The 24918-nt window shown below is 54.8% G+C and overlaps 5 protein-coding genes across 5 annotated transcripts; 4 read left to right on the forward strand and 1 right to left on the reverse strand.

The window, feature by feature from the left end:
* Positions 1–2405: 2405 nt before the first annotated feature.
* On the reverse strand, positions 2406–3248 carry P884DRAFT_296582 (uncharacterized protein; the record flags this gene model as incomplete). Its single annotated transcript, XM_069444429.1, has 1 exon — positions 2406–3248. One exon carries the CDS (start codon positions 3246–3248, stop codon positions 2406–2408), a length of 843 nt encoding a protein of 280 aa, XP_069301045.1.
* A 5145-nt stretch (positions 3249–8393) lies between these two features.
* P884DRAFT_216457 (glycoside hydrolase superfamily) lies at positions 8394–12074 on the forward strand. Its single transcript, XM_069439311.1, has 3 exons — positions 8394–9292; positions 9384–10728; positions 10909–12074. The coding sequence occupies exons 1-3, from the start codon at positions 8731–8733 to the stop codon at positions 11642–11644; spliced, it is 2643 nt and encodes an 880-aa protein (XP_069301046.1). The 5' UTR covers positions 8394–8730; the 3' UTR covers positions 11645–12074.
* Positions 12075–12580: 506 nt separating this feature from the next.
* Positions 12581–14965, forward strand: P884DRAFT_254708 (uncharacterized protein). Its single transcript, XM_069440916.1, has one exon. The coding sequence runs from the start codon at positions 12837–12839 to the stop codon at positions 14505–14507; it is 1671 nt and encodes a 556-aa protein (XP_069301047.1). The 5' UTR covers positions 12581–12836; the 3' UTR covers positions 14508–14965.
* Positions 14966–15301: 336 nt separating this feature from the next.
* Positions 15302–16885, forward strand: P884DRAFT_282388 (40S ribosomal protein eS4). The gene is made up of 3 exons (XM_069443595.1): positions 15302–15360; positions 15516–15938; positions 16098–16885. The coding sequence occupies exons 1-3, from the start codon at positions 15347–15349 to the stop codon at positions 16447–16449; spliced, it is 789 nt and encodes a 262-aa protein (XP_069301048.1). The 5' UTR covers positions 15302–15346; the 3' UTR covers positions 16450–16885.
* A 3861-nt stretch (positions 16886–20746) lies between these two features.
* Positions 20747–22915, forward strand: P884DRAFT_191794 (FAD-linked oxidase-like protein; the record flags this gene model as incomplete). Its single annotated transcript, XM_069437616.1, has 6 exons — positions 20747–21064; positions 21182–21581; positions 21680–22297; positions 22394–22698; positions 22769–22806; positions 22882–22915. 6 exons carry the CDS (start codon positions 20747–20749, stop codon positions 22913–22915), a joined length of 1713 nt encoding a protein of 570 aa, XP_069301049.1.
* Between the last annotated feature and the right edge of the window lie 2003 nt (positions 22916–24918).

Here is a 24918-nt window from a genome sequence, read left to right on the forward strand (position 1 = left end):
GGGCCACCCCCTAAACACAAGGGTCCACTGAAACCGCGGGGCCGGGGCCGGGGCCGGGGGCTTACAACGAGTTGCTGCGTACGGCGGCAACGCGCTAACAAAGCAGGAACAACCTCAGGGTCCTTGTAGCAGGCATCTTGCTTGCTCTCTCGTTGGAACCTGAGGGCTTGTGATCACGTTGTTTGTCTCTTTAATGTCCTCCAGCGCCGAGTGCTTCGATTTGGATAACGGACAACGTTTTCTTCAGATATGTTCTTCCGTCGCTCCTTTCAACTCAAAAACAAAAAAAAAAAATAGTTGGGAACAAAGTGTGAACAGAGACCACCACGTTCGAATGCAGACAGCACCCGATAAAGACAAGCAGCCAACAATGATAAGCCAGCTCAGTTATGCGGAAACAATGACGCAGTTAGGCCTAACTGATGCCCGAGTAAGCCACCTCGTTGCCAGACAGTCAAAGATTCCTGATTGGTGTGTCTCAAATGTGCAGGAGTCCAACGCCCGCATGGTAGCAAAACACCAGAGAGCAACGAACCAAAGCAAGCTCCCGAGCTCCGGATCCCCATGGCTGACGAAATCACCGTTATTTTTCCCTTCGCGCCGAACCTCCGAAGTACCCTAGGAAGAACAGAAACCGCGTTTCTCAAACACAAACCAAACCCACCGTCCTAGGGCTCAGACCTCGCAAAAGAAATCGAAAGTATCATCCGAGCCTACCAACACCGGGGATGACGGCGGGAACTTTTTCACAGTAGCCGCAGACGCCGCGCTCTTGCATTGTTCTGTCATTTGAAACACGCGGGATTGTCAGCCTCAACAATGGAAGAAGAATAAGAACCCCCGGGGCGAATGAACTCACCATTTTGCCGGTCACAATCGCTCACCTTGAAGCCCACCCCGGGTTTGGTGTTCGCCATGTCCGCACACGCGTTCTTTTGGTTGTCACATGCCCGGTTTGCGGCTGTATCGTAATCCGGCTGCGAGGCATTCTATTAGTGAAACGATGTTTTCTTTTCTGACCACCAGGCCCGATAAGCCCGGCTCGGGTGCTTCGTATAAAAAGAAAAAAGGTAAGACCGGGAGTGGCGTACGAAAGTATCGCCGTCGACCTCATATGGCCTCTCCGGGTTCCCCGAGTTGGTGATGGCCGGGGGCCCCACGCCGCCCAGTGCCCCGGAGAATGCTTGCAGATTGGTGCGGCCTTGCTGCTGCCGCCGGGGAAGGACGACGGCCATGCGGAACTCACTCTGGCCGTATCTTGTGCTATCGACATTGGAGGAGGCGAGGGCGAGGACAATCCACGCGGTGAAGAGGAGGAGAGCCGCGAGAGACATCATGTGGTGTTCCTCGGCTGCTATATGGGACGTTACCGTTTCCCAACTCGTCTCGAACTAGAACTGCGGCGAGAAATATGATGTCAAATTCGAAGCATCTGAACCCCTTTGGATGGCGAGGCCATCAACAAAGCTACATTGGTCTAGAGAGGCGAATCCAAGTACAAAGTACTCGAGGCACGAAGTTATAATATCATGTAGCACATTTTTACAGCACACCAAGTTCCATTCGATGACCTATAAAGCCCAGCTGCTGTCGCTGCCCAGCGTGCTAAGGCCCTCTGATGAAACTATCTTGAGACAAGACGGTGACCCAGAAAGGGGGATTGGGCTTTCTCCTGCACGTGACATGGTGATATCCACGCCCGAGCACCGACAGGAATATCAGAACCTGTTCCTGCATTGCATCAACTGCGTGCTCAAGTTTGGGATGAGGGCTTTGCGGTGCAGCAGCACGCGAGCAATGATGTCCGTGTTACGCGCGTGTTCTGCCATGCAAAAGCGTGGCCATCCCCCACATGACGTTGTTTGGATGAGTGTGATATTATTAAAAGGTCCTACATGTCCTGAGGTATTTTGCGCGATCTCGAGGGACCGACCACATCAACTGCAAACAGAAGAAGCCATCAAGAACATAAAGGGAAATAGTAAAAAGTAGGGCTCTTCGTTTGATATCTCCATATGTTCCATCTAGCGCGCTCCTCGAGACATAAGCAAGGGCAACGTAAAAAACGCCGCGAGCCTTCCTACCAACCGCCTGGAGACTGGAATCATCAATCGGAGGTCCGTACCGAACCACGTCTTTACCACACAGGATCATATCCTTCCGGCGGAATGTGCTGACGTGACGGCAAACGTTGCTCCGGCTACCCTATCAAACGACGCTCCGAAAGGACGCAGGAATAAAAAAAAAGAACCGATGCTCGAAACTCCTTGTCGCTCTCCTCCCCCCCCTCCCTCCCTCCCCCTTGATGGGATGGATGAAGGAAACGGAACTGGCGACGGACGAAGCGAGCTAAAGGAAGAATCGTGAAGGCCCAGCTTCTCAGCGGCACCGGCGAAAGAGGTGTCTCAGAAGTTGGACGCCGTGTTGACCTGGGTCGGCGCGTGGTAGCTCTCGAGCGTGCTCTGGAAGGGCGAGCGGGCGGCTCCGGGGCCGCCCGAGTCGGGCTTGCTCTCGATGGCGCTGTTGTAGTCCATCAGCCCGTCGCTCTCTTCCTGGGGCTTCTTGCGGCCCCAGATGCGCCAGGCGACCAGCGCCAGGCCGCCGAGGACGATGGCGCCGCCCACGCCGACCACCACGCCGATGACGGTGTTGCGCGTCTGCGTCGACATGCCCGAGGATTGGTCGTTGTTGCTGCCGGGGGCCGCCAGGCCGGGGGTCTGCGTCGTCTTCGTCTCGCTAGTGTAGGTCACCGGAGAGCCGTCGTCGCGGGTGGATGTGATGATCCGAGTGATGATGTAGGTCGACGGCTCGGGCTGCTTGGTTGGTGTAGATGTCGGCTGGGGGCCATTGCTCGACGACGTGCGGGTGTCCTGGTCGTCATCACCCTCCTTCGAGCTCGTTGGAGTCGGCTCCTCGTTGGATGTCGAAGTGGACGGCGGCTTAGGTGTCTCCGAGCTCGACGTGGCGGGGGGCGGCTTCGTCGTCGTGGAGGAGGAGGAAGGGGTGTTACTGCTGGTCTCGGGTTCTGAGGTCGGTTCCTCCGAACTGGATGTTGTAGACGGTTCCTCGGGCGGATTCGTCGACGTTGCGGGACTGGAATCGGTTGTCACATTTTCCTCCTCATCCTGTAACGGCTGGAGTCCCTTCACATCGCGTCCGGCAACGTTGATACGACCAAAGGTAGCCTCGGCGACTGATATGGCCGAAAGCCCCAAGACTAAAAACCTGAGCGCTCTATTGAGCTGCATTTTGGCCGGTGTTGCCGTAAAACCGAACCCAGAACAGTGTCGATGGCGGTTCCACGCGCGGGTGAAACGAGACTCTCTAAGAGGCGTTCACGCCCGGGAAGGAGAGGCCGTTCCGATGTCTGCGCGAGTGGTCCACAATTCGCAAACCGCTGCACGCTTTTAGGGATCGTTCAGGTCGAACCGACGACGTGAGTGGCAGGCGAAGCGGTCGGACAGCGAGGTGACGGACACAGCGAAATGAAGGGTTTGCCCGTGTGACCGAGTGGGTCGAAATACAACTCGTGCCTCAGGTTGCGGGAAACTGGGTAGTTAATCCAGTCGCGCAGTGAACACCCGTGACAACGAAACGTGGAATGAAACCGGTTAGCGAGCGAAAGCGGGGAAGGTTGAGAAAGAAAGGAAACGAGTGGATGGGTTTCTTTTATTTTTTTTTTTTTTTTAGTATTTTTCTTGGGATAGTGAAGAGCGTCTGAAAGAAGAGAATGGGCTGAGCAAAAGTCGCTCTTGTCGGCAGATTGCGTGGGACTCCGAGAAACGCGGACAAGAAGGGGTTTCGACAGGGGTCCTAAGGGATATGCGAGGCAAGGGGGAAAATCTTGGCTCAAATGTTTCTCGGTCACGGTGTCAACGGTGCTCGTATCCCGACGGCACACACGAGGCAACCCAAGTGGTCAGCATTCGACGGTTCTTTAACGAATGACCGACTGGGATCTCTCCGCATTTTCTTCCCGGCAATACGGAGGAGCTTCAGGCAGTTACTCCGTACTTGTACTGCTGCGTACTGTAATGTAATGGATAAAAACCACTCAATCAGTGCTTGTGTTTCTCTTCTTCATAGTTATTTCCCCCCTTTTTTTGGAAGAGGTATGAACTTGTGTAGTGATCCAGCTTGCGCCGTCCGACGCCCAGTAGTCTTGTCGATCCCGCCACCTCCACTTACCCCATAGCTGTCGTCGCCGCTCCCAAAAGCATTTCGACAAGCGAACGTTACCCACGGCAGTTGACGCCGGTTCGTCCCATGCCACTCGCTGTTTTGCATTTGCCCTGTCGTGAGTTGTGCTGGCTACAGACGGGATGATTGCCTTCCGAGAATGTAGGCTGCATACATTGCGTGCATCCCTTTGACGATTCGATCAGTCTTTCCATCGTGGACATGCTCTCCGTCCTACTCTGTACACTGCAAAATACATGGCCCGGTGTGTACAGTACCCAGCATGGCGGCCTTGGAAATGTCGTCCATAGGTGACAGGACAAGATCGCGGAGTTTCTGCCGGACAATGCAGGGCTGTCCTAAATGCCGAAAATCCCCATCAAGGCCAAAAATAACCTGAAAGCCCTTGGAACGCCGGATCTGTGGGGATTACCCTAGTTGTAGCTCTGAAAAGCTGTTATTATGCAGTTTCTCGGCGTATGACTGCTGTTAAAGATCGCCGAAAAGGCATGGTTTGTGAATCGATCAAGATGCCTGTCGGTTGTGGCTCAGCATTGCTCGGATGTGCCCTGAATAGGCTTGGATTTCCCTGCAACAGCCCACGGCCGCTGCGGGCAGGCGGAAACCGGTTTGGGATGATTACGGCATCGTGCAAGACCCTGCAGCAGGAGTGGAGCGTGTGCGAAGGTCGGCGTTTCCGCTCCGCAGTACTGTAATACCGGTGATTGCAGCGCTTGCAGAGCACGGGATGGCGCAGCAGCTTGGACTGGGGAATGCGAGTGGTCATCAAGAAGCTGCGGCTACGTTACGAACAGGTACTGTACACAGTAAGTATAATAGGTAACTTACGTATCAATGGTTACATTTGTGTCAGGTGCCATCTCTGCAAAGTGTAGGCGTCTTTGTTACATGCCTGTCGGTGTAACCACAAACCCACGCCTGCGGTCAGCTTGAGCTTAAGGCAAAAACCAGCCCGGATGAACACGTCCAAGGGATGGATTAGGTTGATTCTGATGGCTTCCGAGGCTTTTCCATCTGGCAGGGCATCCATGCACCCACAGACTTGCCGCGACATTGGCGATGTTCGATGGGAGCCTCGATCGCGCCGACAAGGATTCGCACCTGGCAGGTCTCATTAGCGATCTCAAGAGATCTGCTAACGTTCCTCGTCGTAAGTATGGTAGGCTTTCAAAAGTAGAATATGACGGTCACGCGTTAGCTGGGGCCTTGAGTCAACGCCAAGGGCGGACTTTCCTAGGCGTTCTGATGTAATACCTCCTGCGCTTCTAGAGCACCTAAGCGCCGTAGTTACTACGCTGGAAGGACAGGCAATATGTTTTCTGTATCTAAAAGGCGCCAGGTAATTGGCCTTCTTGATCCTGACCGGGTATTTGCAGGGTGTACAAGTTACTAGTCAGCAATCGTAATGCCACATGATTTTTTTTCTTCTCGCTGTCTTGTTATTATTGACAGGAGCTTCATTTCAGAGCATCGCCGGGTTGAGAAACGTTCTCGTGTGTAACAGTTTTGGAGAGAGCATCTAGGAGGTATCAGTGACTTGGTAAACCTGCGCTTTTCCTGTCCAGCAGTTCTTCGTTGGTGCTTCAAATCCAAGATGTTTTAGGGCCTCTTTTCCAGATTGCCATGAACTCATCATTCCACTCTCCGTCTCTCGGCCATCAAGTCCCTGTCTCCCCCTCGCTGATCTACGCTGTTTGTAGCTCGTATACATCACTTTGAGTACCTACATACCAACTTCATTGCTCAGGAAAATAGATTTATAATATTGACAGGCTGCTAGAGCAATCACATGGTAGAGGATGGTTAAAGAGGCCCTTCTGTTGCAAGGGCAGTTACTAGCTTAGATATCGGACGAGTGGACAGAGACTAGGCCCCAGACCATTAGAGATGCAAGGCGTGGAATTTTTTTTTTTAAAAAAAAAGGGGCGGGGGGAACGGAGAGAGGGAGAGCTCCCGGGAGCTCCCAACTCGATGCGTAACCGACCCCCTACGAGCCATTGAAGCAAATATCCAGACAAGCAGGGACGGCGGGCTACACTTTGATTCCGAGTTTTTGCTCAACTTCGTTGCGGGAGTTGTTAACGGCGATGGTCCATATCACAGGCCCTTCTGGTCGAACCAGATTAAGTTGGTTCTACGTAGTATGGAGAGTCAAGTCTCTGCCATACCAGTTCCCAACCTATGAGGCATAATACGGCCATGGATCGAGTACCTACGTCACGGACCAAAGAAAGCTATGCAGTTTCCAAGCATCCGAAAAAGCACCTCATCTCCTTGTCACTAGTTGTCTCGAGCATCAACCGTAAGCCCAGGGGTGACTTTCTAGGCGACGGGTCTACGAAACCTGTAACTACGGCGGTATGCATTGCACTTGTGCCGTCCATGTAGTGCGTCAGTGCTGTTTGGCATTTTCCTGGACGCGTCTTCCACAACCAATGAGCCCCCTGGAGGTCGACAATATCAAGTCAACTTATATCTGACCCTTGGCGTCGTGTTTAAAACTACATAACCCTGGTTGTCGCTTCAGCGATCGTCCTCAAGCAGGGTCACGCATCGCTGTTAGTGCCTCTTCCCGTCTTCCTCAAAAAGATTTCGGATCGAGTGAGCGCGGCGATTCTGTCACTGTGTGACCAGACCAGAGGGAACTTACAACATCGCATAGACGAGAAAGACCTCGGGTCAAAGCAAGGCCCCGTGTTAACAACGGAGAAACGGCATCATTCAAGATGCCGCCAAGATGGTGTAACAGGTGATTTATTGAATGGGAGCCGAGTTAACCAAGAATATTGAGGGCCAAGGAAGATTGTTGGTTGGATTGAGTGGCGATGTGCCTGGTCTGAGTATTACCAAGGTACCTAGGCGAGTCGGGTATTTTGACGTATAAAGTAGGCACTACCATATACTGAATTCCGTACACAAGTTCCTGCCAAAGAGTGTATGTAAGGTACATATAAGGAATCATTCACCGGGCAGCAAAAAGTGCGAGAAGGTGTCAAAGATGTATGATTCCAGGTTTGTAGATTGCATCAAGTGATTTCTCACAGGGCAGCCCAGTACAGGCCGGGGCGAGCTCGCATCGTCCGTGTTGTGGAGATGTGCAGGGCCTTCCCCTGCCGTAGGGCGAGAACGGAGAAGCTTGCCGAGCAAGCCGGTCGCTGATCGGCGCAGAGCCTCATTGCCCAAGGAGGAAGGGATCAAAAACGCCGCGGCAAAGCGATCTGAACCCAGATCGCCGGCCACGAACGGTGCATCCAGCCCACTGCACACGAAAATGTCGCGATCCAGCTTAACGAGACGAAACGTGAATTGAGAAGAACTGTGCTGCATCAACGTTCTGACTGTTATTCTTGCGTAAGCCAGACAGGGACAAAACTAGCAGCACGCGGCAGGATTCTTCAAAATTGGCTAAAACGCCTTGGCGGGGTGCTCCAAACTCGAGTGTGATCGAATGGTAGCAAATCATCGCCGCTTGAGTCAGCCCGGGCTCGGCCATTGGGGGTGCCCATGTCACCTCAAGGCCGCAAGCGGACAGAAGCGCCGTGGGAAGACGAGCAACGCCTGCGCTGGGCATGGCCGCTGAATGTCGGTTGGTCCTCAACGACGCGGGGAACTTGTGCAACTGGAGCGAAATATCGGCTTGGCAGGGGCTCCTTCTTCTTTGGGAGGAGAACTGGCATCACCCACTCGGCTCTACGGCTTGAAGATGCCGTGTGTGGCAACCAACAGGCACTGACAATTCATGCAGGCAGACCCCGTTCTGGGAAGCAAAATGCAGCAGCGCCTTCCTTGGCTCTCGCGAGCTGTTAGTAGAGCACAAACGAAACTCGACCAGTTCGAGGGTCTATCACGCTCCCGTACCGCAAGAAGGATCTCCTGTAGTAGGACTGAGATGTTTTTTTTTCTTCTCTTCCTACTCTTTTGTGCGTTCTTGACGGTCTTGAGACCATCACGATGGGATACCTACCTCTTCAAAGCATACATGGTGCGGCAACCGACTCCTCAAACGTTAGGTAGCACGCCAGCGGGTGGATGGCCCATCGTGAAATTCACGGTCTGGGCCCGCGGGAGGATTGCTTGCACCTGCGTGATAATTTCCTGGGACCCCCCCCCCCCCCTTGTTTGCGGACAGCGAGCCCGGATGTCAACGACAGCGGACGCATCGTGGAAGCGGGCTGCCGTTCTCTCCCCCCTCTTTTTCTCTCCAGGGGTGCTCCTTTTCCATTCTGAGCTGGCTTGGCTAAGTTGGGCCTCCTCCTATGAAAGGCTGCCGTTCCCTTTGCCTCCCGAGGGCCGTCTTCTTCCCGCTGCCTTCCTCTTGGTTCCTGTTCAATTCAACACCAGACGGCGTGCTCTCTCCGGCCGTTGCAAACGTCTTGTTTGCGTCCTTTCGTTGTGTGCTTCTGCCGTTGCAGTTCATCAGTCGCTCCTTTACTACGGCCCAGCCATCCTCGGCCATTCACTCGTTTTTCGTGTGTACAGACGAACAAACACACACTCACCCTGTATTGTTAATATCACATCTCGTCCATAATGCTCTCCCGGACTCTAGTCGTCGCGGCCCTCGCCGTGGCCCCAGCCATGGCAACAAGTCCTGCCGTCAATGTCTACTGGGGACAGAAGGGCTCGGCCTCAGACAGACTCAGCACCTTTTGTGACGCCTCCAGCTTCGAGTATGTCACAGTCGGCTTCATCAACAAGTCTCCCGAGAAAGATCCCTCCGCGTTGAGGTATCCGGGCAGTGACTTTTCCGTCCACTGCACGAACGCCGCCAAGTACCAAGACGCCAACGGAGTCGACTCGAACCTCCTCAGCAAGTGCGGCCAGATCGCCGCCGATGTTCGGTATTGCCAGAAGAAGGGCAAGAAGGTGCTCCTCTCCATCGGCGGTGAATGGAACCCGCCCAAGACGGACTACGGCATCTCTAGCCCGCCCGAGGGGGAGTATTTTGCCGACTTCGTCTGGGGCGCCTTCGGCCCTTACACCGCGAGCTGGGGAGACAAACCGAGACCTTTCGATGACTTTTTCAACGCCGACGAGGGCGAAGAGCACTTTGTTTTTGATGGCTTTGACTTTGATATCGAGCACAAGTTCAGTAAGCAGACCCCCTTTCTTCGTGGCTTAGTGAAGGTGGCTCTCAGTACTCCGACCGGGCAGGGTGTTGACGCCCCCTTTTTTTCTCTTAGCGGACCAAGGCGGTTATGTCGCCATGATCAGAAGGCTGCGTGCCCTGACCCAGCTGGACACGACCAAGCAGTATCTGATCACCGCCGCCCCGGAGTGCCCCCTGAACACGGATCTCTTCATGATGAAGAACATCATTGACACTTGTCAATTCGATGCCCTCTTTGTCCAGTTCTACAACAACCCAATTTGCGCCGGAGTTGACAATAACAACTTTGACGACTGGGCGGCTTACCTCGCCAAGACCCCCAGCAAGAACGCAAAGATCTTCATCGGCCTGCCTGGTTCTCCTGACGCTGCCGGCTCCGGCTACCTAGCCCCTGCATCTGCACTTCAGTTGATCAACAAGCATAAGAACAAGCCGGCCTTTGGTGGTGTCATGGTCTGGGATGCCTTCTATGGCAGCCAGAAGTTTGGCGGCACCCCATTCTACGACTTGCTGCATGATTTTGCCTGCGGCGCCCCGTCCCACACCACGACTGCCCCGGGCCCGACGGCGACGGCCACTGTTTGCGTCAGGTGGCACACGGTTGTCAGCGGTGACACTTGCTACGAGATTGCCGGCTCCTACGGCATCACCCTGGACGACCTGTACAAGTTCAACCCGGGCATTACCTGTGACCTCCAAATCGGCGCCCAGGTCTGCGTGAGGTTCGGCGTCCCACCCCCTACAAGCAGCTCGACCAGCCTCTCCCCCTCAGCCAGCACTAGCACATCTGCTAGCAGTAGCAGTTTGACAAGCACCAAAACTCAGGCTAGTACTAGCACGGCTTCTAGCACCAGCAGGTCGACCACCTCGACTAGAACCTCGACAAGCTCAGCGAAAACTTCGGCCGGCTCAACTAAGAGCTCGACTAGTTCGACTAGAACCTCGACCAGCTCAGCCAAGCCCTCGACAAGCTCAATCATAATAACCTCGACCAGCTCGACTCGTACCTCGGCTAGCTCAACCAAAGACTCGGCTAGTTCGACTAGAGTCTCGACTAGTCCCAGCCCGTCAACTAGCTCGACCAGCATGACTAGCGTGACTAGCATAAACAGCTCGAGTAGCACCAGCTCCTCAACCGGCACTAGCATTTCAAGCAGCCTCAGCACGCCCTCCACCCCGACGTCAACTGAGGTTAGCTCGACTTTGGTTACGGAGACTAGTTCGACTAAGAGTCAAGCTCCCACAAAGACAGCTGGTGATTCCTCCACCATCAGCTCGGCATCTGGTGTCACTTTGACAACGTCCAGCGGTGCGGCTACAAGTACCTCGACCGACGTCGATGACTCGTGCCCAGATGAGGAGACCAGCACGTCAACGACCGCGACCTTTACTGGGTCTGCCACCGAGTCTGCCACCGAGTCTGCCACCGAGACTGCCACCAAGTCTGCAACCGAGTCTGCTACCGAGACTGCCACCGAGACGGCTACCGGGTCTGCTACCATCACGTTGCCCCCGCAGTCAACATCTACTAGCCGCGAAGCGCCCGCCAGCACCTCGACTGACGATGACGACTCGTGCCCGGATGACGAGACCAGCAGCTTGGCTACCGAGACTGCCACCGTCACATCCGCCCCGGGATCCACTTATACCAGCGGCGAGGAGACTACCAGCTCCTCGACCGAGGATGATGAGACTAGCACCTCTGCCGTTGTGTCCGCTACCCAGACCGCCACATCGCCTAGGGCCACCATCACCGGATCGTCGGCCTCGGACATTAGCGCCACTGCAAGCAGCACCGCCTCCGAGGGCTGGACAACGTCTACCATCTACTCGACCACCACCTACACCATCACTAGCTGCCCGGTTACCGTGACCGACTGCCCCGGCAAGATCGGCCAGGTCACGACCGAGACGATCGCCATCAGCACGACCGTATGCCCCATCACTGAGGTGACTGGCCCGTCGACCTCGGCCTCCTCGCCTCCGGCGCCGGTCGAGTCGGGCAGTGGTGCCAGACCTCCCCTGCCTACCAGCAGAGAGGGCGAGGACACGGACTCGACATCGACCACGCGGGTTGCCACGACGCGCTTCACTACCCTGACGGTGCCCAAGCCAGAGGCCACGGACGCAGCGGCTAACCCCTCCTCCTCCTCCTCGTCGTCGTCCTCGTCCTCGTCGTCGTCATGGTCCCCGTCGGCCGGCCTCCCCACCAAGTCGGGTTCCCCGCCCCCGCCGTCGACGACGACCATCCCCGTGTTTGCGAGCGCCAGCCGCAACACCGTCACGCTTGGTGTGCCGGCTGTTCTGGCTGTCGTTCTCCTCCTCGCTATTTAAGGGTCCATGACGAGATTTTGCGCAGGTGGGCTCGGTCGGTCGGTCGAGCTATCTTATTCTTATCTCCTTTCTTTTTCTGACTACTTTGCCGACTTCTTGTAGATAGTTCTGCTGCCGGCTCGGTCTGTGTGGGTAGCTGGAACTATCATTTTGGCATGATTATTACAAATAACCCATGCAGTGCAGATGATGGAGAGTGGATGCCCCTCACATGTTGCCTTCCAATGTCAGTGCGTTGAATGAGATGGTTGGTTGACGTTTTGTCGTGGTTAATGGATGCGTGATGCAAGAGTTCCTCCTCCTCTTCCTTGGTTATGGACACGCGAGTACCTGATCACTTTGCGAACCTTCCTTATTATTATATGTACGGATTACTTGGTAGTACTTTCCTGCTCCGTTTGCAAGATATATGCGCAATACAATACTACTGTGTAATATGAAACTCATTACGTCCCTTCCGACCTGTTTCCAACTTAGGTTCCAGGCTGGCATCGTAACATGGTCGGAGAAAAGTGTGCTGTGCACAGGATCTACCTTATAACTCAGTTACGGTACCTTCCCTACGCCGCGAGGCATTCTTCGTAGAGCCTGCGAAGGGCGAACGCCGGTTTCATTGAAGGTAAGGTGGTTAACGTTCCCAGTTAACTACTGTACGGATTACAGAGTAGGTAAGATACTGGGTCCTTCATGCTTACGGATTACTTGCGGTACGTGCTAGTTAACGCCCGGGCCAGCCAATGAGGCTTTCGCGGTTTTAAAAGACATTCAAAGTGACCAATCATGCTCGACCAGTGATTCACTCCGGTATCCCCGGCCTTTCAGTTCCAGAACACCCTGCTGACCTCCGCGGTCCAGAACGCCCTTGATTGTCAATCCTGGTCCCTCGAATTCACTCTTGCACCACCAAGGCCAAGCGAGTAACCCGAAAGGACCGAAAGCCGGAGAGGGGCCCCGCGCCGCCGAATGTCAGCTGCCTATCTTTTCGCCTTTGGACGGAAATCCGGCAGCCAACCAAGGACGCTTATTATTGTTCGAGTAGTAGTTTACATTAGAGCCCGGCAACCCGATTTTCCGGCCTATTTTCCTCCACCGCGTTCCGCATCTCGGCTTCCCCGCCCACGACGACCTTCTTGTGCTCCGGGGCGGCGCCCCAACCAGTTCCCAATGCTCCCCTCTCCCCAGCAATTGCTGCATGATGGCCACCATCGAGCCATGGCTCACAAACCTCCTCAACAAGCCGAAGAGCCCTGACCTTCCACCGATACATCCCATCCCCTCCGGCGCCGCTCCGAGCCAGCCGATTTCCCTTCCCCCCCTCGGCTCCGACTTCCTCGGCAGCCACAGGACCGAGAGGCCGGCTTCGACTCAGGTTGCCCCGCCCAGTGCTGGCGACGATGCCGACCACGTCAAGCCAAATGCTAGACAGGACGACAACTTTGGTCTGCACACTGCCTCCATCCGACCCCTCCAACTCCTGCTCCAGGAGCCCGAGCCATCACCCTTCGCCATTCCGCTGCGAAAGCTTGTCGACGACGTGCCGGCAAGCCCCGAAGACGCCTCCTCGACTAAGAAACGACACAGGGCGCTTACCGCCAAGGAGGACTTCGTCCAGCTACCGAAGCTGCCCAAGAAGCAGAAATCTGCCCAGCAGGTGGTGCCCCCAATCATCGCCGGGCTCCACGAACCCCCGCCTGATGCCGCCGTCTTCCCACCCATCACGTCGGCGTCCTTCGACGACAATGAGAATTTCACCCTGGGGGCATGGAAGGAGGTAGGCAACGCCGCGCATGAGGACCGCCCGGTCCTATTCCCGACTGCCGAGGCCGAGCCAAGCAACCCCCCGAAGCCAAAGAGGCGTCCCATGAAGCCGAGAAGAAAGTGGACGGAGGAAGAGACCAATAATCTCCTGCTGGGGGTGAGTCGCCATGGAGTGGGCAGATGGACGACAATTCTCGAGGACCCCGAGTTCCACTTCAACGGCCGGACCGCCGGCGACCTGAAAGATCGTTTCAGGACGTGCTGCCCCGAGGAGCTACGGCGAAGTGCGGACGACGAGCCACCGGCAGCCAACGGAGAGTCCGCTCCGCCGCCGCCGGCGACAGCACCCGCAGCAGCAGCAGCAGCAGCAGCAGAAGGAACGGCTAGACACAAGTTGGGTATCCAGCTGGAGGACATTCTTCAGCCGGCCGGGGACGCGGGTGGTGACAATGATGGTGCCTCACCGGCCAACGCTCCGGATCCTGACGCGGCGTCCAAGAAGAGGAAGCCCCGTGCACACCGCAAGAGGTTGGAGGACCTGGCCGAGTTGGGCATTCACGGCCCGTTTGAGAAGTCGCATCGCCGGAAACGCCGGCCTTTTACCAAGCAGGACGACGAAGAGATCCTGGACGGATTGAACCAATACGGCCCGTCGTGGACGAGGATTCAACGGGACCCCAAATATAATCTCTCTAGCCGGCAGCCGACAGACTTGCGTGACCGGGTCCGGAACAAGTACCCCGAGATATACGCGAGCATCGAAAAGGCCAACTCTGCCAACAGGGAAGCTCCTCGCGGCAAAGCCAACATCCTTGAGCCGTCGGTCAATCTGGCGTCGGACAGCTCGCGGAGCGCTGCCGTTCTCCCCTCTCTGGACCCCCCGCTGAACCGATCAGGGTCGCGAGAAGACGTGCGACTGCGACGGACTACCACCCCGGCCGCCCACGAATCAACCGAGTCTCTGCCTGCTCTGGCCGATCTCTTCGACATGACCGAGCCCCACGGCGGCTCTTCTCTCGGAAGCGCACCAGAGATGGATCTAAGCCACCTCTTGCTTGACGACCCCCAGGCTGCCGCGGAACGTCGGCTCGGCAATGGCCGGTAAGACACTAACGCCGGTGGTTACGAGTGCGCCCTTGTACCTCGTCAAAGGTTTTCTTTTTTTTCCTTTTGTTTATTAATTTTTTTCCTTTCTTCCTGGATTCGACCACTGGGCCATCTTTCAATCGTCATGACCACCGAATGGGATTCAGCTACTTTTCCGTTGCCTTTTGGGGGGAAGAACTGCGCAGTGATGCTTTGTTTGTCGCGGGTTATCAATTAACACACTGGGTTGGCTTTTTGACATTCTCGTTCTCTTGAACTGTTTATGATTTTTTTTTTCCTTCTCGTCGAGGTGTTTACAGCTTTTTTTAATACTTGCATCGTCGCCGCAAACCGCGTCGACCGGAAACAGCACTGGCGTTTTGGGTGAGGGGTTCTTGGAACTTACAGGTTAGATAAGGGAGCAATCTCTGAGCACAAATGAGAAACACTTCTCAAGGGGGTGTAGGAAGTTTCCCCGTTCTTTCAGAGTAGCTTAATGCCTAGTCCAGGTTTCTCTGGCGGCCTGCTTCCTCTTGAACAGCTGGTGGAAGTCGATCCATGGCATCCATGGCCCATTTGAGCTGCTTAGTAACACTGAACCCCGCCGCCCTCCCCCAAAAACGGCTACAGATGTTTGCGAGGCACATCCTATCATGTATAACCCTAACCCTGAAACACGGTTTGTCCCTCAATGTCCGTCTCAGGATTTTGCCCGACTTCTCACCGCCTTCCAAGCCCCACTAAACTCGCTAGGGCTGGGGCACAAAATCAATTTTCTGGTCGATTTACCTTCGCTTCCACTTCGCGGCATCCCTTTCACTTTCCCATCCGACCAGCACATCGACAACAACAGCCAAGATGGGCAGAGGACCGTAAGTGCTTGGACCCGAGATCTTCAGAAACCCATTGCTACATCGCTTTCCTGGATTGAGAGCTCGAAATCCCGTTCTTCGCGGACCCCTCACAACTGGGACCGTCGACCTGATTGCGCTTCTCGGAATTGACGGTGCTAACCAACGGAAAATAGTAAGAAGCACCAGAAGCGCCTCAGCGCGCCGTCGCACTGGCTTCTCGACAAGCTGTCGGGTGCCTACGCCCCTCGCCCGTCGCCTGGTCCGCACAAGCTCCGCGACTGCATGCCTCTGATCGTCTTCGTCCGCAACCGCCTCAAGTATGCGCTCAACTACCGCGAGACCAAGGCCATCATGATGCAGCGCCTGGTTAAGGTCGACGGCAAGGTCCGCACCGACATCACCTACCCGGCCGGCTTCATGGACGTCATCACCATCGAGAAGACGGGCGAGAACTTCCGCCTCATCTACGACACCAAGGGCCGCTTCACCGTCCACCGCATCCAGGAGGAGGAGGCCAAGTACAAGCTTGGCAAGGTCAAGCGCGTCCAGCTCGGCCGTGGTGGTGTGCCATTCTTGGTTACGCATGATGCGAGAACGTGAGTTCTTCCGACATCTGTCAGCCGTTGGACCAAGCTTTGGTGGATCGCTCGGCTCCCCTCTGCTCTCTTTGCGGGGAGCTGAGCGATCAAAGCAGGGGACCTTATACGGTTGGTATGTCAACGTCCTACCATGGTGTGCTAACGATAGCTCGGCAGCATCCGCTACCCCGATCCCCTTATCAAGGTCAACGACACCGTCAAGATTGACCTTGAGACTGGCAAGATCACCGACTTCATCAAGTTCGACACTGGCGCCATTGCCATGATCACCGGTGGTCGTAACATGGGTCGTGTCGGTGTCATCACCCACCGTGAGCGTCACGATGGTGGCTTCGGCATTGTCCACCTCAAGGACGCCATTGACAACACTTTCACCACGCGTGAGAGCAACGTCTTCGTCATTGGCACCGATAAGCCCTGGGTTTCCCTTCCCAAGGGCAAGGGTGTCAAGCTTACCATTGCTGAGGAGCGCGACCGGAGACGGGCGCAGGCCCTTGCTGGCCACTAAAGGGGATAAATACGGGAATGGGCAGGGCATGAGGTTGCTGGTCTTACAAAAGCATGCTGGATGGCGTACCGGATGTCACTTTAGTAGTTTAGGTTTGGCAAGCGACCCTCTTGCTGACCGGTATACCCGGGTCTGGAATCGACCCGTAAACTGGACTGCCCTTCTGCATAATGGGACATGACTCTTACGTATGCTTGTGCGTTTGTATCTCATGACTTTGGTTTTTCTTTTCTTTTTTTTTTTTTCCGAATATCCTACGTTTCTTTCATCGTGCGACCAGTCTCTTCTGTTTTTTGCACAACCTCCCCGAAAAACGCTCATTCGTGGAGTTGCCAGGCATTCTCTTTTCTCATTCTTGCCGCTCCAACCGCATCTCTTCGAAGCGGCGAGAATCTCACAACGCGCATTGGAGCGCTATCCTCGGTCGATACGCCCGAAAAAAAAAAAAGAAAAGAAAAGAAAAGAAAAGAAAAAAAAAACCAGTCAATGCCCTGCAAACGATACTTATAACCAATTACAATTATTCTCAAGAGGGAGCGAATCATAACAACCCCCATAGCTTTTTCGTGCTATGGACCGGCGCGATGAGTGAGACAATCATGCTGAGATTTGTTGGCTGCATCTCTCGGTGTTCGAACCAAGAGTACTTTCCGTCCCATACATGGTGAGGTAAAAGCAAAAACTACTTCTACATGATCTGTAGAGCAATCGTTGCAATGGCGAACTCGGCTGAGAGATCATTCGTGGGCTCCCTCCTTCATTCGTCCCGGTCCTTCTTCCCTCGGCGTCCTGGGATGCGTAAAAGTAAGGGATTTGGGATGCTACGTAGTATGAGGACTAGATCCGGACGCCCCATCCCCAACCACCCCGCCCCCTCGCCCCCCCCACGCTTCTCTAGATCCCTCATGCATGTAAATGAACGGACGAGGCGGCTGGACCACCGCGGGGGAGGCAGAAAGAGGGAGGGGGTGAAAGGCGGCAAATTGGTGGTAGACGAAAGAGGTAGGGAAGGGAAGGGAAAGGACAAGGACAAGGAGAAGAGAACGGAAGTTTTGCCCGGGTCACAACTCCATGGGATGAGACTGTGTATGTACATGTACATACATACATTCGGCATGTAGCATGCTGCGGGCTGACGGGTCACGTTTGGTGTGTCTTGTTTTAGTTCCCCAGATATCCCGAAGGACCGCTTTCATTATGCTGTTTCCCAGGGCCGGCCGGCGAGGGGTTTCATTGGCAGGAAGTGACCTCGGGCTGCACAAACGTTTCGATGGGTAATCGGTGTAGCGACGTTCGGTAAGCTTTAAGAGACATAATGGGCAGTCCGGTTTGTCATAGGCAGGAACACACACCTAGGGAGCCGAGTTTGAGTTGCCGCCTGGTGGAATCGCGTTACACCCGGATCCCGGTAAGTGCGGGGTGGGTATATGGCATCGAGCCACTCTTGGACGATCCCGATGGTAGGTTGGAGGTGTCCCTGTGCGACATTGCGGACCAGGGACACAGGGTTGTAGGTTTCTCGACGGAGGAGGCTCCGTGGCATTTAGTCTGCTCCTGGATGGGCTTTATACCATGGAGAGGTACAGCATGTGCTTCTTTGATTGCTCGTCGCCTACCTGGGCTCGTAGAATGGCGTGCCTTTTTGTTTTCTGTTCAAGGATTGCTCGGCCATGCCGCCTGGTTGAGAGCAAGCTTAAGATGTCCAGCCCTGAATTGCCCCAGTCTAATCCATCCTCTGGTTGAGTCGCACGAGCGAATCCGAGAGACTGGGTGCGGTGGCTGGCGAGGCTATGGGCGCCCTTTGCCACTCCTGGACCCTTGCCTTTCCAGTTGCTTGGGTATTATGGGTTCCCGCCCGTGGCGCGACGACGCTCGAGAGTTTGCTTCCCCCCCCTCCCTTTGTTTCTTTAATCTTATTCGATCCCACTTGAACTGCGTTAAGTCGGGAGCTGAGAGATGACTGTGGCAGCGTATAGCCGGGGCGAACCCCGTACAAGAGCGGCCCTAAGCACATTAATCATGAGAAACAGGCTGATGAAGCTATCTATCGCTCGTAGATGTGCAGGAAGCCCATATGCAAGTTTGGTGTTCCTTGCAGTCAGATGTCGATGGGGTGGGGACGATTGGGTTGCTTCTGAGCTAGTAGTGTACGTACACTAGATAGGAAACTCCCCGCGAGCAAGCTTCAAGATCGTGGGGGAGGGCGGTCGGGTAGTGTATGTTCGAAGTCTTGCGATTCGATGCTCTCTGCATGCAGACCGCCCCATGCCCTGTACGATCGTCCCATCATTCAGGCCGAAATGCATTCGACTCCCGGCGGCGAGCTTGGGCTCTCGAGGACTTGGCAAGTATGTAGCCGCACTGGAAGATCTACACATGCCGGACTTCTTTCTTTCCGCCTCTTTTTGTTTTGAGTGTCGATTCATATTGCTAGCCGCATGTTTTTGAATGTTAGGTCTCTTGAACTGTGTGGGTCGAAACGCAGGGAAAGAGCAAGGCTTGGCGCTGGCCGTGAATCTCATTGGGTCCCTTCTTTTCGAACACAACCGAGACTTTCAAAATCCGAGTCCCAACCCTCTGGGTCTTGAGCCCCGAGATCTCGTAAGAGAGAAGTCCCGTGGTTGGGTTCCAGGTAACATCTTGATTTCAAGCACCGAGGCCACGCCAGGAAGCGAGTCCCGGGTGCGTGGCATGCTAGGTCGCGGCGATCCCAACCGCAGCCCCGAGGGCGCCGAGACCCTCAATCCACCGACAATCCGTCCCCATGTACGGAATACAGTACGGATTAACTACAATAATTCCATCCCATGACCTTCCCCGCATGCTGGCTGCACGATGGTCGCGTGGTTACAATCCATTCGCGGTAAGCCGGAAACTGCAATAGAAGACATTCCACGTCATAATTTTTTTTTCCCTTTCACTTACACCGCATCAATTGTGCTGACATAACCGTGCCATTTTTATTTTCCTGAAAAATTGGTTGTGTAACTGCTCGTCAGCACGGGTGGTGAGACTCGAGTCACTCGAGTCATCCTCTCAGCTTTACCCCCACGCCGTCGAGCCCTCGTTGAGTGGGTGTGTAATTAACTAAACTGACAGAGTCACGCTCCCCTTGCCAGATCCGTCAGCCACACTACTTGGCCTGGCTTTCCTTTTTCTTTGCCGCTTGCAGTGCGCTAATCAATCAACCTTGCCCTTCGGTCCTCGGTTCTCCGTAGCGACATGTACCTACACGAGGTAGCTAGGTGTGTAATCCGTACAAGTGCGATGTACCTACCTACATACACGGACAGGTACTGTGCATTGCTGTAAGTACACACATCAGGTACGCAGTAGATTCATCCATGCGACGCGCATGTTCTCGACTCAAAAACCTGCCCAGCTTCTTACCTCTCGGGCTGGCGCACAACATGGGCAGCGGACTAAGCTGCTTCTCTTGGCCGACAGTGGCCCCCTTCTTCTCTGCCCACGATCCACGACCCATCACACATCACACCTGTGCCAGCCAGCGGCTCCCCTTTGGCCCCCCGGCTCCAACAACTCAACCGCCCTCTCCGCCGGACATGGCTTGGTTTAGTTACCCGCACGGCTTGATTGGGTCGGCTGCTGCTCCACTCAAGCTGCACACCGGTCCGAATGAGGAAACTCAGAGGCGTTATTATTAAAGGCGGCGACACGACACGACACCGACCGCCAGACCAGGGCACTCTTCTCTCGCGAAGAACACGTGCCGGTCAGAGAGGAACCGTAGCTATCTGTTGTCCGCTATGGTTCTGCCGTAGTGTAGTTCTCTCGATTCTCTTTCTTCGCCTCTCTTACGGAGTAGTCGTTTCTCGGTGGAAAGTTACTCCACTCTTTGGGCCTCTCTCTCACACAAGACTCTCTCCCTACCCCCCTCGGGTATATATACACACACACTCGCACATCAAAAACAAACATTCAAAACTAAGGAAAGGGTCGATCTCGGAAAGAACCCGCTCTGTCCCGTTGTCGGATGTGTCGGTCAGTGCCGGCCAAGAGAGTGGGTATTGCCGGCTTAACACGGACGGCGAACGTCAGACTAATCGAGGATTGCCGGCCCCAGCACTAACGAGGCCATTCCGGGCTCGCTCCGCCCAGGGATTTCGGCTGGCTGAAAAAAAAGAGACTCTACAAGTAGCCCAGCGCGGCCAAGTCCCGCCGAAGACGGGGAGCTAGTCAACCCAGTCACAGGGGGTTCCGTTGTTACGATCTGCCAACCCAGAGAAACAAGCAGCTTCCGCGCCGTGCATCGATGCTGCGGCTTGTCAAACCCTGCATGTCGGCAAACAGATTCGTCAGGGCGGCGAGGCCTCTTGGCCGATCCCTGGCCGGCACCCTCTACAATCCCGGCCCCACTGTCCGGCAGCGCTTCAGCACCACTTCCGCTTTTCGGCGTGCCGCTGCCAGTGGCGACGGCCAGGCTCCTCGGACCGCCTCGGCATGGTCGCTGCCGGCCGTCATCGCCCTAGCCACAGCGACCGGCTTGCTTGGCTGGGGCGTGTCCGAGCTGGCCCATCGGGGCTTTCCCGGCCCCGTGCTGCTTGACGGCGCGTTCCCGGCACCCCGGTATGCGAGCATGCGCGGGATGGAGCAGGTACGTGTCTCGCCCCTACCTTCGAAACACACGCATTCGGCATCGCGGATGCCGGTTGTCGAGCACCAGAGATCGGCAAGTCACTAATCGGCTTTTGAACGGCGCGGCTTGTTGCAGGCCTTGGAGGAAATCCGCCAGGAAATCGGAGAGGAGGATATCATCTCCATCGATCCCGAGGATCTGCTCGCCCACGGATACTCCGAATGGTCGACAGTCAACCCGGAAGGGCTGCCGGTCGCGGTGGCCTACCCGCGGTCGACGGAGCACGTATCAATTATCGCACGCATCTGTAACAAGTATTGCGTGCCAATCATCCCCTACTCGGGCGGTTCGAGCCTGGAGGGGAACTTCTCTGCCCCCTTTGGCGGCATCAGCGTCGACTTTGCCTACATGGACAAGATCGTCCAATTCAACAAAGAGGATATGGACGTCGTGGTCCAACCGAGCATTGGCTGGCAGGACCTGAACGAGCAGCTCGCCAAGATGGGCAGCGGGCTCTTCTTCCCCATTGACCCTGGTTCGTCCCGTCCCCCTTTCTCTCGGATTCCTGTCGCGGCCCCTCTCCCCAACCCTCGATGGACGATGGACGATGGACGATGGACTGACAGCCATCAGGCCCCAGCGCCAAGATCGGCGGCATGATCGGGACCAACTGCTCCGGCACCAATGCTGTCAAGTACGGGACGATGAAGGACTGGGTGATCAACCTGACCGTGGTCCTGGCAGACGGCACCGTCATCAAGACGAGGCGGCGACCGCGCAAGTCGTCGGCAGGCTACAACCTCAACGGCCTCTTTGTCGGTTCCGAGGGTACCCTCGGGCTCGTAACGGAGGCGACCCTCAAGCTCGCCGTTGTCCCGGAGGAGTTCTCCGTCGCGGTCGTCACGTTCCCGACAATTCGAGACGCCGCCTCTGCCGCCGCCGAGGTGATGCAGTCCGGAATTCCCGTCGCCGCCATGGAGATCATGGACGAGGTTCAGATGAAGGTCGTCAACATGGGAGGAGCGACCGCGCCGAGGGTTTGGAAGGAGATGCCAACTCTCTTCTTCAAGTTCTCCGGAACCAAGGCCAGCGTCAAGGAGAACATCAGCAAGGTGCAAAAGATCACGAAGGCCAACAAAGGAAGCAATTTCGAGTTTGCAAAGGACGCCAGGGAACAGAAGCTGCTTTGGTCCGCCCGCAAGGAGTCTCTGTGGTCCATGCTTTCACTGCGCAAAGATGGCGAGGAAGTCTGTAAGTCTAATACTGGCCAACCCTTTTTCGTCTGTCATGAACGGCAACGACTGACCCTTGTTTCTCTTTCTTCCTTTTCCTTTTTTTTTCTCCTAGGGAGCACCGATGTAGCTGTACCATTCAGCAGGCTTGCCGACATCATCGAGGTCAGCAAGAAAGAGATGGATGATCTGGGCCTCTTCGCCAGCATCCTCGGTCACATCGGGGACGGTAACTTCCACGAGAGTATCATCTACAACCGGCAGGACCCGGTAGAACGGGAGAAAGTCGAAACCTGTGTCAAGAACATGGTGAAGAGGGCGCTGGAGATGGAGGGCACCTGCACCGGCGAGCACTCCATCGGCTGGGGCAAAAAGGAATCCCTCATCTGGGAGGTCGGGCATGACACGCTTGGGGTCATGGTAAGATTCGACCAGAAATGAAAATGATGGCTCCAATCTGATGGTCGAGGCTAACACAACCGCACCACAGAAAGCCATCAAGACAGCACTCGACCCCAACTGGATCATGTTAGTCTTCTGTCCCGGCATCCTACCTTGGCCAATAAGGCATCTTGTGGACATGGTTGCTAACAATCGTTGCAGGAATCCCGGCAAGATTTTTGACAGGCAGCGCTAAGGAACGCGTACCAGCTCTCTTACTTACCTAAGGTGCTTTACCTACGAAGCATCGATACCCCCAGCCCGTATAACCCTAATTTACGCGGCATTGGACACCCCACGTATAAGAAAAAACGGACGAAAAAGAACAAACAAAAAGGGAGAGGGAAAAACAACGGAGCGACATGGCTACAAGCATGGCGGGAACGGCACGGTCATGGATGAGACGCATTGCATTGGCGCAGTGATCCAAGCTAAGTAGGAACGGAACATCAAAAGCCGGGAGATCCGAAACAAGAAAAGAAAAGAAAAGAAAAAAGTTACGGAGCATTGCTGTTGGGACACGGTGCATTTAAGTTTAGTATTTGTTGGGGTCTTGCATTCACCGTTTTGGGGAACCTAATAATACTTTTTGTGTTCGCTACATTCCTAGGAGTATTATGTTGTTCTCGGAGCAGACGGCGTTGGATAGGCAACAAGCCAGAAAAAGGTGGTTGTGCGATTTCCTTATGTCTGTTGTTCATGTTCTTTTTCCTGCGATAGGAGAGTAACCTGTGCTCAGGCAAAGGTAGGGCAGCACGACCAGACATATGGAGGCTTTTTTCATCGAACGTGCGGCGAAGTCCGGCTCCCAGAACTACTACCCGGTGGTTAGTTGCTGACTAATTAGTTCAGGACTACCACCTGTCTCCCGACAGGTGGGGCCAAAACCCCCGGACATGCCAATATAGCCGGACACATCGCCACCAAATTTCCCATACAATCACGTCTTTGCAAAAGGTGCCATCAAGTTCAATTACCATCGCAATAACAGCCTCAAATAGCTGCAAATAGTTCAATTGTAAACTGGGCTCTGAAAAGCTCAAAAACGCAGTAAAATTCAATTCCACCCGGTTGTAACTAGTCAAACAACGGGTCATGTGACTCGCCTTCGTCTCCCTCTCCCTCCATATCATACCCCCTATCCCCATCGCTCTCAACGCTCTCAATTACAGTAGTGCCTTCTCTTGTGCCTTCTCTTTCAGCCTCCTGGTGATGGTTGTTGTCTTCTGTCCCTGGCGTTGCTACTGCAGACTTGCGGGCTCGTCGCTTCTTGAACCTCCTGATGTCCTTGATGATGGCTATATATGGAGACTCCTTCTTAACCCTGGATAGAGATGGTGACTCGATATCCTCTTCCTGCCTATCTTCACTGTCTGTGAAGTCAAATCTGTCATCGTCGCTGTCGTCAATTGACATTGTAGTCGCGCTGCCAATCTATATCCCAGGACGTTCAGGGGATGGGAGTTTGACTTCTGACAACGGCTTCTTGGCTGACCAGGGGATTGGGACTTCTTTTCTATCTCCAAAGTCGAAAAATGCCAGTGGCTGACGCTCCTTTGGTGGAACCCAGAGAGGGTCGTTGTCGTCAAGAGGAAGATAGTCGTTCTTGTTAGTCTTTTCCAGGAATTCGGTGAAGGTTGCCATACGAAGGCGACGCCCATTAGTGCCAGGAATCTTGTTCTCTGGGCGCCTTTTCCAGACTTCGTATTCCTCCCTGTACTCTTGTTCAATCCGCTTGACGGCAATATGGGTAGCTTTTCGGCTGGCATCTCGAATTGCCTTAGCGCTCTTCTGAGCTCGGATCTCCTGAAACCGTCGAATCTGCCGGACGGTCACACTTGTCATAACCTCTCCTGTTGGCTTGACAAGTTGGCCTCGTATTTTCTTGGTAGATAGTGCGGCCAGACGGGCTCTCTTGTCCTTGGCAAAGTTATTCAGATGTTCGTATGCTAGCTGACCCTCATTGACTATTAACGCAATATCCCGAAAGTGTTCTCGTGTTGGCGAACTGAAAAGCTCAAGATACCGCTCTTGAATGCGGTTAATACCTTTTTTTGCGCGTACCTATCGCTCGTTGTCAGGAATCATTGTAGGATGTCTGACGCTCGTACTAGATGACACTTTCTCCCTGATCTGGTCTATCATAATACGTCGGTTTGGTGGAAAAAGACCAGTCTTTTCGAATCCTGCCATGATATT

Source organism: Thermothelomyces heterothallicus (genome assembly GCF_042370625.1).
Source record: "Thermothelomyces heterothallicus CBS 202.75 unplaced genomic scaffold P884_scaffold_2, whole genome shotgun sequence".
Lineage (NCBI taxonomy): Eukaryota > Fungi > Ascomycota > Sordariomycetes > Sordariales > Chaetomiaceae > Thermothelomyces > Thermothelomyces heterothallicus.